This window comes from Oncorhynchus gorbuscha, linkage group LG19 (assembly GCF_021184085.1).
Source record: "Oncorhynchus gorbuscha isolate QuinsamMale2020 ecotype Even-year linkage group LG19, OgorEven_v1.0, whole genome shotgun sequence".
NCBI classification, from domain to species: Eukaryota; Metazoa; Chordata; class Actinopteri; order Salmoniformes; family Salmonidae; genus Oncorhynchus; species Oncorhynchus gorbuscha.
In genome coordinates, this window is record NC_060191.1 from 22,547,261 (window position 1) to 22,557,690 (window position 10,430).

General features: G+C 43.5%; 1 protein-coding gene across 2 annotated transcripts; it reads left to right on the forward strand.

Moving 5' to 3' along the window:
• Positions 1-1,079: 1,079 nt before the first annotated feature.
• Positions 1,080-9,834, forward strand: LOC124005060 (lipolysis-stimulated lipoprotein receptor-like). 2 transcript variants are annotated; one of them, XM_046313958.1, is made up of 11 exons: positions 1,080-1,319; positions 2,661-2,990; positions 3,178-3,297; positions 3,849-3,905; positions 5,284-5,430; positions 6,038-6,241; positions 6,425-6,484; positions 6,813-6,941; positions 7,276-7,612; positions 7,745-8,219; positions 8,848-9,834. In XM_046313958.1, the coding sequence occupies exons 1-11, from the start codon at positions 1,280-1,282 to the stop codon at positions 8,881-8,883; spliced, it is 1,935 nt and encodes a 644-aa protein (XP_046169914.1). In that variant the 5' UTR covers positions 1,080-1,279; the 3' UTR covers positions 8,884-9,834. The 2 variants fall into 2 exon arrangements, with proteins under 2 accessions (XP_046169914.1, XP_046169915.1); XM_046313959.1 differs by lacking the exon at positions 3,849-3,905.
• Positions 9,835-10,430: the final 596 nt, after the last annotated feature.

The window sequence follows — 10,430 nt, forward strand, 5'->3', positions numbered from 1 at the left end:
CGACTGTACATTCTGAATTGTGTTTAAAGTCAGGTCACATGACCAAGGACTATTGAAATGTGAATGTTTAAATTCATGTAAAATCTTGATGAAAATGGACAAACTAAAGGGTGTGCAATATAGAAGGGTAGCCAGTAGACATTCTGCACCTTGTTTGAGTCCAGTAGGTCACATGACCAAGGAGCTGTTGAAATAATAAGTTTGAAAAATGAATGTAAAACCGTGTGAGATGAAAATAGACAAACTAAAGGGTGTGCAATGTGTAGGCCCACTGAGTGTACATTCTGAACCTCGTTTGAGTCACATGACCAACAATTCAACTTGGAATACAAAATGGTGCTCACATTTCCACATGTTTATTAGCTTTGCAAGGCAAATTAATAATGTCCAAAATGTGAAAATAAGACCTCTGCAATGTTGTGTGTGCAATTTTTCCAACATCATGACACTTATCTGGAGTGCTGCTCAAGTGGTTTGAAAGCGCGATTATTGAATATCCAACCTGAAACTGTCTTTACCTCGGTATCAAAACAAATGTGAAACGTGTAGGATACCATCGCTAAGGATATTCAGAGTGAAAACTGTGTGTAAAACGAATTTTCTTCAATGAAAATGAAACAGTCGAAGTCCACAACTCAAACAGAAATTGAAACCCACAATTGAAAGCCCTGGCAATACTGGTATTTCACGCATAGGGTTATACTTATAAACAAACCATCCTCATAAAACAGTGTTTGACTAGACAATGAGCTTGAGATCACCACATTGCTGCTTAGCATACAGGCAAAACAAAAAAAAACTAGTTTCGAGCTAGGCCATACCAACTATCGCTACCGGTAGTTTGAGGTGGAATGGGTGTATCCCAGGTCACGTTCAAATGTAGATTAACAATGCAGAGAGCGATAAACTAAATAAACTAATAAAACCTTTTTATTTTTTATTCCAACATATTTCACATTCAAATCCTAGGGCTGGCCATTGGAAACTAATATTAGTTTCCAATGGCCAGCCCTAGGATTCGCATCAAAATCCCCCTCCCCCCATTGTGCCAGAGGTTTGGCAATCTCACCTGTCTGGTCCGCCTCCTACTCGCATACCTACGCCGTGAGAGAAAATGTCGGAAGGCCTACCTAGTTAAGAAAAACACAATACATGCTTGGGGTTCTACAAGGTTTCTAATGGCATTTATGCAGGCCTTGAATTAATTACTATACATGGTTTTTACATTAAGGTTTTTACATTGAGACTTCTCTCAAATATACTCACTTCGGATCGAAAGATGTTCCTGATTTTCGTCGTGACCGTCCTTATGGCAACAGGTAGGGAGAGGAAATGCAATGTTTTTCGAGAAGGGAGGGTCAGGGCACAATTTAATCAATAAGTTAGTTACTGATTTGTGTATTTCTTAATAAACGTCTTCTTTAAACCGTTTATATTAACTTATTTTTGATGTCGAATTCGTAAGGAAAAGTAGCATTGTGCTCAATTGTATGTTTTATTTTTCATCGTTAGAGGTGACCTGGATCTCTGGAGTTCGTTGTTTTGTCAGGTGTTGATCACCAAATGGATAATCTGTATTAATTTGAACATGTATAAATGCTATGTATCCGTTGGCATCATCACGTGCCCGAAATACTATGTTTATGTATTTTTTACAGTTTTGTGTATGCTTTGTAACATCACCACCGTATAAGTAATATTGAGTGTTTTTCCTATAGAAAGAAAATGTATAACGTTAATAATAGTCCTATGTATTTTTTCAGATAATCATTAGTGGATTTGTGATTCATTAGTTAAATCACAGATATCCAGTTCTCCAGTGGTGGACAACAATCTATATTTACATGTCAGAATACAGTAAACTAAGGTTTACTAGACACTTTCATTTTAATGCCTGAATCATAGTCAAAGCCTTTTCTTTACTTTCAGATGAAGTATTCATCATATCATAATAATATGTTTGACTCCTGACATTGTTTTGTGCACACACATGGCCTGGAATAAGGTATAGGGGTGTGATTTTGATAATATCACATCAACGATACAAGTCAGACTACCTCCCTACTCCAAATATGATATGAAACTGTAGTTCAACAGATTAGTCTATCTAGCAGGAATTCCACAGTGATGCTACCTTTTTGACAATTGAAGAGCGGTGAAGCAATCTTAGCAAGTTTCTCATGGAGCCAAGTAACATCTAATATGTTCATGCCAAATGCCAATGTCTGCCTTATACATTTGATACCATTTTCCCCCCTGTGAAATGTATAATTCAGTCAATGCTGAACTATTACAGCATTTAGGGCTAGGCTATTACTCAAATGTAGAGTTTTGTTGATGGAACATGCACAGCTTAAGGTCTTGGTGACTCATTGCATCTATTCTCTATGATACCAGTCTTTAGTTATGACATATCGTTGTGACTGTCACTTGCAGACTGGTCAGCTTCCTGCTACACCCAGAGTACCTTCACTCTCACAGAGTTGCTGAATTACAAATTAGAAAATTGAGCAAATAATGTACTCACGGGAAAAGTACACTGCCTTCAGTTCAACAACAAACACTTTCTTGCACACTGTTATGGGTGGTGAAGATATCTATCTCTACCTGCATGCATTGAGATAAACTATCCTCTTTAAACACTCCTATTCTCTCTCCAGGCTCCACTATGGCCATCTCTGTCCAGTGTCCTGTCAAGAGGTACGTGGTCATCCTGTTCCAGCCGGTCACGCTCACCTGCAACTTCCAGACGTCTTCCACGCAGCCGCCCGTCATCACTTGGAGGTACAAGTCCTACTGCAGGGACCCCATCCAGGCAGCCCTGAACCCCAGCAGCGCTGACAACATCCTGTCCCAGAACAACCCTAACTACAACGCCAACATTGAGTGTGCCGACAACATGCGGACAGTGCGCATCGTGGCCTCCAAGCAGGGCAGTGCTGTCACCCTGGGCGAGGAGTACCAGGGGCGAAAAGTCAGCATCTTGAACAGTGAGTTTGACTTTTTGTGATTTCAAATGTGATGTGTGTGAGGGGGGCAAGCGCACCGGTGAGTGCGCGTGTGTATGCCTGTCTCTCTCTGTCTGCGTGTTACTTCCATTACAAGGCTCCTATATCAGAATGAGTCTTGTCTGTTGCCAGTGTCCCCTCCTCAAACCCACCCTACTTATCTCTTTAGATGCAGACCTGAACCTTGCCCAGACGGCGTGGGGAGACAGCGGCGTGTACGTGTGCTCTGTGGTGTCTTCTCAGGACCTGACAGGGAACAGCGAGGACTACACTGAGCTCATAGTGCTGGGTGAGTAGCTCCTATCCTCACAGACCCTTTTTAGAGCTCACCTGACCTGCTGTCATCTTCCACCTGTCCACCACCACCACCCCCCCCATTTCCACCAAGTCCTATACTACCTCTCCTCACAGAACTGCTGTCCTATGAGGAACAATCACTCTTTTTCTCTGTGCTAATTTCCCCTTAGTTCTCTTGGGTTTATTTGTTGAGTTAGCTGGACACCATGTGGAGCAACACAAAATCTAATAGCAGTAGCAATCAAATGTAAAAGATCTTGAAAAGCCAAATCCAATTTTCAGGCAGTTCCACAATTTCCAAATTTGCTATTTGACTCCGGATTCTGTATAAATGAGACGTCACCCATCGAGGCTCAGTGAAGTTTCTCCGGAAGGATCCATGACTTCTATTTTGAAGTGATTCATGAATCATGAACCACTTAGCAGGGACTTCCAAGAAGGACAAGTTGTTGTGAGGGAGTCTCAAGAGGGCAAAAGTGTAGTCATTTATTAGAAAGATAGTTGGGGCTTTTTAAAATAATTGTGGCTTTCTTTCTTTCACAGAGAGAAAGTCAAATACCACTGATCTCCTGCCTGAGATTGACTTACTGGTTATGGAAGGTACTTTCCAGTTTGCCCCTTAAAACCAGTGGAGCTCAACCCTAGCCTAAGAGCCCTGTTTTTAGTAAACTAGGTCACTGTTTAGGTTCAGTTTCAGGAGAATGACATTTGGCCTGAACCCTCTTGCAAATTTCCTCACAGCTTTGAATGAGACGACATGTGGTCAATGTGGTTAGAAAATATAGAGTCAAAGAAGCAGCCTCCCTTGAGAAAGGCCGACAAAACTACGGTTTTGCTGGTTTGATTGATCAAGCCTGGTTGACTTTAACAAGCTTGTTGGTGTTTTTATCAAGGTAGTTCGTGCAACGATTTTGTCTGTACTGAATCAAGCCTTTGTTGTCTATTTTTAAACATTACAGCACCTTCAAGGTCTAACTTTAGAATGAGGAACCACATTGCTTAACATCTCAAAATGTGCACTGACAGACAGCTAAAAAGCTACCAAAAAACACCTCTTTAAAATATTTTATTTTTAGGGAAGTCCCCTCACAACAACTTAAACGATGTATAATTAACCCTTGAAATATAAAATTAGTTGGTTGCATTGGTTATATTCAACTGTAACATGTTTTTCTCTCCTTCATGGTCGAGACCACAAAACTCTCAGCAGAACATCACGATAGCCCTAAAAGCTGTGACATTGTTGTAATATGGGGCCACTCAGCACATAGCTCTGGTCTGTTTTGTGTTGACTCAAACCGCAAAAGAACTCTTCAGTCAGACTGCAGCCTATGACATTTATAGGAAATGTGTGGTTGAATATATCTTTCAGTATATTGGCATGTATTGTTTTTCTTTCCCGTGCAGCTAGCTCCCTCATCTGACAGAATGACTCACTGAACCCATTGTTTGAAAAAATGTAAAACCGAAACCTGTGTTATCTGGTTTCTCTGATGTCTGAAATTAACCTCTCGTGTAGATGCTCCATTGTTTACTGCTTGTCCTTGTGACTTTTCACACTACTCATAATGTAGCGTTGCATACTAGACCGACCATTGGACTAGCCAAGCTACAGGTTCTAATACAAATGTTTATTTTTCGATACTAGGGCTCTGTTCTCCAGTGTTCTTGATAAATAAATTGTCACTTTCTTGTCCACATTTTTGAAGAAGTTAGCTTTGTCAAGTTGGCTTTTTGAACAAGGGAAGTCCTCTACTTCTCTGGTTTAAACAGAGCCACAGGAAACCTAGAACTGCATGAACAAGTGCTATGTAAATACAGAAACGTTAATATTCAACCACGCTGATAGTCACCCAGAGAACACAGAGGAGATGTTTCATTTTGACTGAATGACACACACATTAGCTTGCCTATACATGCATAATTATAATCCCCCTACTCTTTCTCTCTTCCCCCTCTACTCTTTCTCTGTATACAGACTGGTTGTTGGTAGTACTGGTAGTGTTTGGCTTCCTGCTGCTGTTGCTCCTCATAGCAATCTGTTGGTGCCAGTGCTGCCCCCACACCTGCTGCTGCTACATCCGCTGCCCCTGCTGCCCAGAGAAGTGCTGCTGCCCTCGGGCACGTAAGTACCACCCTCCACCCCTACTTCTCCCTTTTCCACTTGGCACAGAGCATCCTGCTTCGATGCCACTTTCATTTTAGTATGTCCATTCCATTCAACCAAACTCCCTTTTCTCATTTAGTTTCACGCTGTGAATTTGTGACCCTGGCACTGTTTACCTTTCATTTGCCATTCTCATGTACAAATTATTTATACACTATGTTCTGCTACTCTTATCTTCTTGGGGCTCCCGAGTGGCTCAATGGTCTAAGGCACTGCATCTCAGTGCTAGAGGAGTCACTACAGACCCTGGTTCGATTCCAGGCAGTATCACAACCAGCCATGATTGGGAGTCCCATAGAGTGGCGCACAATTGACCCAGTGTCGTCCGGGTTAGGGTTTGGCCGGGGTAGGCCACCATTGTAAATAACAATTTGTTCTTAACTAACTTGCCTAGTTAAATAAAGGTTAAATCAAAATAAATAAAATACAATTCATAGAAAGACTTAAGGTTTTGGTCACGCACAACACACTGGCAAATGAAGTAAGTCCTCCAGAATATGTATTTACAGTATGCCACCTAACTACAATGTGTCGTAACACTGTGAACTCACTCCTCTCAATTCAGTGTACGAAGCAGGCAAGGCGGTGAAGTCAGGCATCCCCAGCAACTACGCCACCACGCCCTACGCTCCCAGCATGTACGCCCAGCCACCCTACGGAGGGGTCATGCAACAGCCCGGCATACCCATGCTGCCCTTACCCCAGGGAATGGGCGGCCCCCCACTACACCCCAACGGCTACGGACGGGACTACGACGGAGCCAGCTCGGGTAACTACAGCCCCTCTCCAGTTTTAACATGAGAATTAGCTTGATAAAAGCAAGGACTTGATGCGCAACTTTTTTTCCCCTCTGTGGGCTAATCCCAGTATTGTACATTTTCGCAGCAATGTGGTTTTCAATGCTGGTGTGAGGAACCTTTTGATAATCTCTGTTTTTGTTTTCTGCTTGTAGTTGGACATGGCTCCCAGGTGCCTTTGCTGCATGACCAGGACAGTGGCGCAGGAGACCAAAGTGAGTGGTTAAAATGCGTAGTACAAATTCTCAGTCTGTTTGATTATTTGTGATAATACAAAAGTCTAACCAGAGCTACAGCTCCGCTCCCGAATCATCTCGGGGGCTGAAAAATGTCAGCATATTTTATCTTGTCACCGGGGTTGGGCTCATTACCATTTCCGTTCAGTCAATTCACAAATTAAACTGATATTCCCATTCAAATTTTCCACATTGCTTTTCAAAGGAATTTTAGTTTACGAAGCAAACAACCTTTTTTTGTTTACTTGAAATGGAATTGAGACCAACCCTGCTTGTCACAATCTCTCATGATTTACTCCCTCCTCAGCTCGGAGTGGCTACCGTATCCAGGTGGACCCAGATGGGAATGCAACGCGGGCCATCTACTACATGGAGAGACAGCTAGCCAACCTGGACCCCACCCGGCCTGGTGACGCCGCTGGGAATTACAACCGCTGTGAGTCTTACACCTACACATAAACACAGCCATGTCAACTGTACTGTACTGCAGAGTTCGGGGCCTGTAATCACAAAGAGCCTCAGAGTAGGAGTGCTGTTCTAGGATCAGTTCAATGTTGTGTTTTGTGGGTGTTGTTCAAGTGAAAGGGGGAAGTGTTTGTTCATTTCACACTGAGCCTTCAACTGGCTTTATCAACTTTAATGTGTTGTAATGTTAATGTGATAGGGCTTTTTTAACTCTGACTTGCACTTTATCTCTCTCACTGTCTTTCTTGTGCGTTTCTCCATCCTCTTCCTTTTCCCTTCTCCCCCCATCTCTTTCTCTCTCTCAGTGGATGGGGGGATGAGCGAGGTGAGCTCCTTACACGATGACCCACGGGGCCGTGGCGGTGGACGCTCCCAGGCCCCGCCCCTCGCCACCGTGTACGACCAGGACGAGGCCATGAGCACCATCAGCAGCGTGTCGACGCACGGCCAGCGGGGGCGTGACGACTACCCGCGGCGAGGAGGTGGGCCCTCCCCCCACATGGGGGCCCACGGGCGTGCCCGCTCCATGGACAACCTTGATGACATCGCCCGCCGAGACCGCTACCCCAGAGACCCCCGGGATCCCCGCAACGACTACCCTCCCCACCGCCGCGACGGAGGAGGAGCCAGAGAAAGGAGAGGGTGAGGTTCTTATTTGGCGCCTCTCTCACTCTTTCTCCTTCTAGTGCATGAGCCCTACTTCTCAAAGGTCAAATCTGCGGAAGATAATGATTCGACCCAGTTGTTTACCCAGTGGTTTTTTTCTCCCCTCAGCTCGGATGATGACTTTAGCAGCCGCGGTGGCTACGACCGCGGCCGTGACTTTGACGACCGCAGACGGCGCGAGCCCTCCCCTGACGACCGTCGCCGCGGAGGCAGCCCGGTCAGTGGTCTCCAGGGGAGACGCAGCCGTAGCCGTGACGACCTGATGGACATCGAACGTGATCGGGAGCGCGGTGGCGGCCGTGGTGGTGGGCGGGACGCCTACGATGATAGCTTTCTGCGGGAAGCCATGGAAAAGAAGCGTCTAGGCGAGCAGCAGAGGGCGAGGAGCCGCGAGCGCCTGGACAGCGACAGCGAACGCTCGGACCGAGGCAGGGCCCCACGCGGACCCCCTCCACTTCCCATGTCCCCGCCTTCCAACTACCCCGACCGTCGCTACGACGACAACTACCCAGCCCCTCACCCGCCTCCCTACATTAGCGATGACGAGAGCTTGACGTCCTCCAAGAAGAGCAACCTACGCAAGGTCAGTCAGTCATCACAGGGTTCTGCATATGGGCGTTGAGCATTCAGGATGCCACTCAAGGCCACAGTGTTATTTACTGCATTGCCATAATGCCTTATTGATTGTTTCTTTCATAGAACTACTTTCATCAACATAGTTAAAGGGATACTTCAGGATTTTGGCAATGAAGCCCTTTATCTACTTCCCCAGCGTTCGATGAACTCGTGGATGCCCTTTTTATGTCTCTGCGTCTTGCTTGAAGCAAAAGCTAGCATGCTGTTCCCCATAGCATTCCAGGCATTACGCTAATGCTAGTGAAAACTTGTGAAGGGACTGTTCACAAAAAGGGAGCCTATATGTTAGACACGAGAGAAGAGTTCCACTCTCGGATTCGTAGAGGCTTGGGAAGTAGAAAGGGCTCCAAAATCCCGAAGTATCCCTTTATTGCTAGTTACAAAAAAAATGTATAATCATATTTAGCAGAAGAAAATATATATCCACATCCTAGTTTTGCCAGAATTGTGGTTGTATGTTTTAGCAGGTTATTCTCATATGTATGCTTGTTGTCTCTAGACTGACAGTAATGCTTATAGTACAGTACTAGGCCAACTCATTCTGTTTGTTTCAACTCTCTTTCTTTTCTTTTCAGAATGGAGCCGTGAGTCGGGAGAGCCTGGTGGTGTGAGACGTTCAGTATCCCCCAGCGTAACTGATCTGTCCCGTAACACAATTACTAGTCGTCTATGTCAATAGTACTAATGTTGCAGACTTGATACCGTGATTTTATTTTCAATACCTAAACTCGGATATCAAAATTTGATGCTGGATATTTATGTACAAATGACCTTATTGGGGGTAATTTAGTAATTGTGTGCTTCATATTTACTGAAAACATTGTCAGCCTGATGTCCTCTCAATTATTTTTAATGTACAGAATAGCTCTAACTGAAGCACTAAGTGTAGTGTGTGGTTGAACATACCAATGCTTAATTAAAGTAGCCTACACTGGAATTGCAATAGCCAAAGTAAAACAAAAATGGTTTTCATTCCCTCTTTTTAACCATTCATTTTCACCTTACAGTCATCTTACAGTCAATGTGAGTAACCCGGAGCTTTAAGATTGTAACGCAAGTATTAATTTGAACTTTTAATGATTTACTGTGAGAAGTCATGGATTTTAAAATGAAAAAAATGAAAATTAGATGGGGCGGGAGGTAGCCTAGCGGTTAAGAGCGTTGGGCCACTAACCGAAAGGTCGCTGGTTCAAATCGACTAGTCAACTAAATAAAACATCTGCCGATGTGCCCTTGAGCAAGGCACTTAACCCTAATTGCTCTGGATAAGAGCCTCTACTAAATGACTAAAATCAAATAATAGCCATGTTATTTTTACATTGTTTATCATCGTATTTAGAGTTTTGGATTAGTTTTAACTGTCTGTCCAGCAATGATATTTGTCATGAATAATGTCAGCCATAGGCAGATTATATTTGTTCATTTAAACATTTTTTTTATTATTGCTATGAAAAATGTACTTACTGCATTGTTGTACAGTCTACTTTTCATACCCACTGTCCGTACTGTGTTGACTGTGATTTACAACAATCGTAATTTTACAATAAAGCTTTTTCAAAATGCTCAGGGTTTTTTTCTATATAGAAATACAGTCTATGGGGCAAACTTCTACTTAAGTCAAATATTCACTTAGTCATGCGTTCAATTGGAAACCGGGTGAAAATTCTATAATAGGCTCTGACATGCTGTTCTAGGAGGTACCACCGGATGTCACTGTCTTGTTTCTGTGGCATGAAGAAGAGCTGTTCGCTGAGGGAGTATCATTTAAGGAATGCTGTATAACATACAGAATGCACACTAGTATTTCAGTATTTGTTTTTGTCTTTATGGGTATCTACTATTTTCACCACATGAACATCATAACCATACTTTCTTTCCTATTTCCATAGATTTTACTCTAAAGGCCTTTCACGTTGCTTGTTCAATCTCCATGTTCAATGTCTGCCAATATGTAGATGTGATGGATGTGCTGTAACACTGGGTCTGACTGAATGGTGGCCTTTGTTTATTCCTGTTATTGAAATGTGTTCAGGAATTTAATTGTTTACACATTTTGCTATGGCAAGTCATGAGGATTGGTACTGTATAAGGTAAGAGCCCAGCTGCCACCTGCTTGGTACATCAACTCTGCCAGCACACCAGATTTTGCTGTGTTTTT

Excerpts from the sequence above, each read along its gene's own strand:
- LOC124005060 (XM_046313958.1), top strand. The coding sequence starts at position 1,280 with ATGTTCCTGATTTTCGTCGTGACCGTCCTTATGGCAACAG. Across the intron at positions 2,991-3,177 it reads AAAAGTCAGCATCTTGAACA|ATGCAGACCTGAACCTTGCC; the intron begins GTGAGTTTGACT and ends TTATCTCTTTAG. Across the intron at positions 7,613-7,744 it reads GGAGCCAGAGAAAGGAGAGG|CTCGGATGATGACTTTAGCA; the intron begins GTGAGGTTCTTA and ends TTCTCCCCTCAG.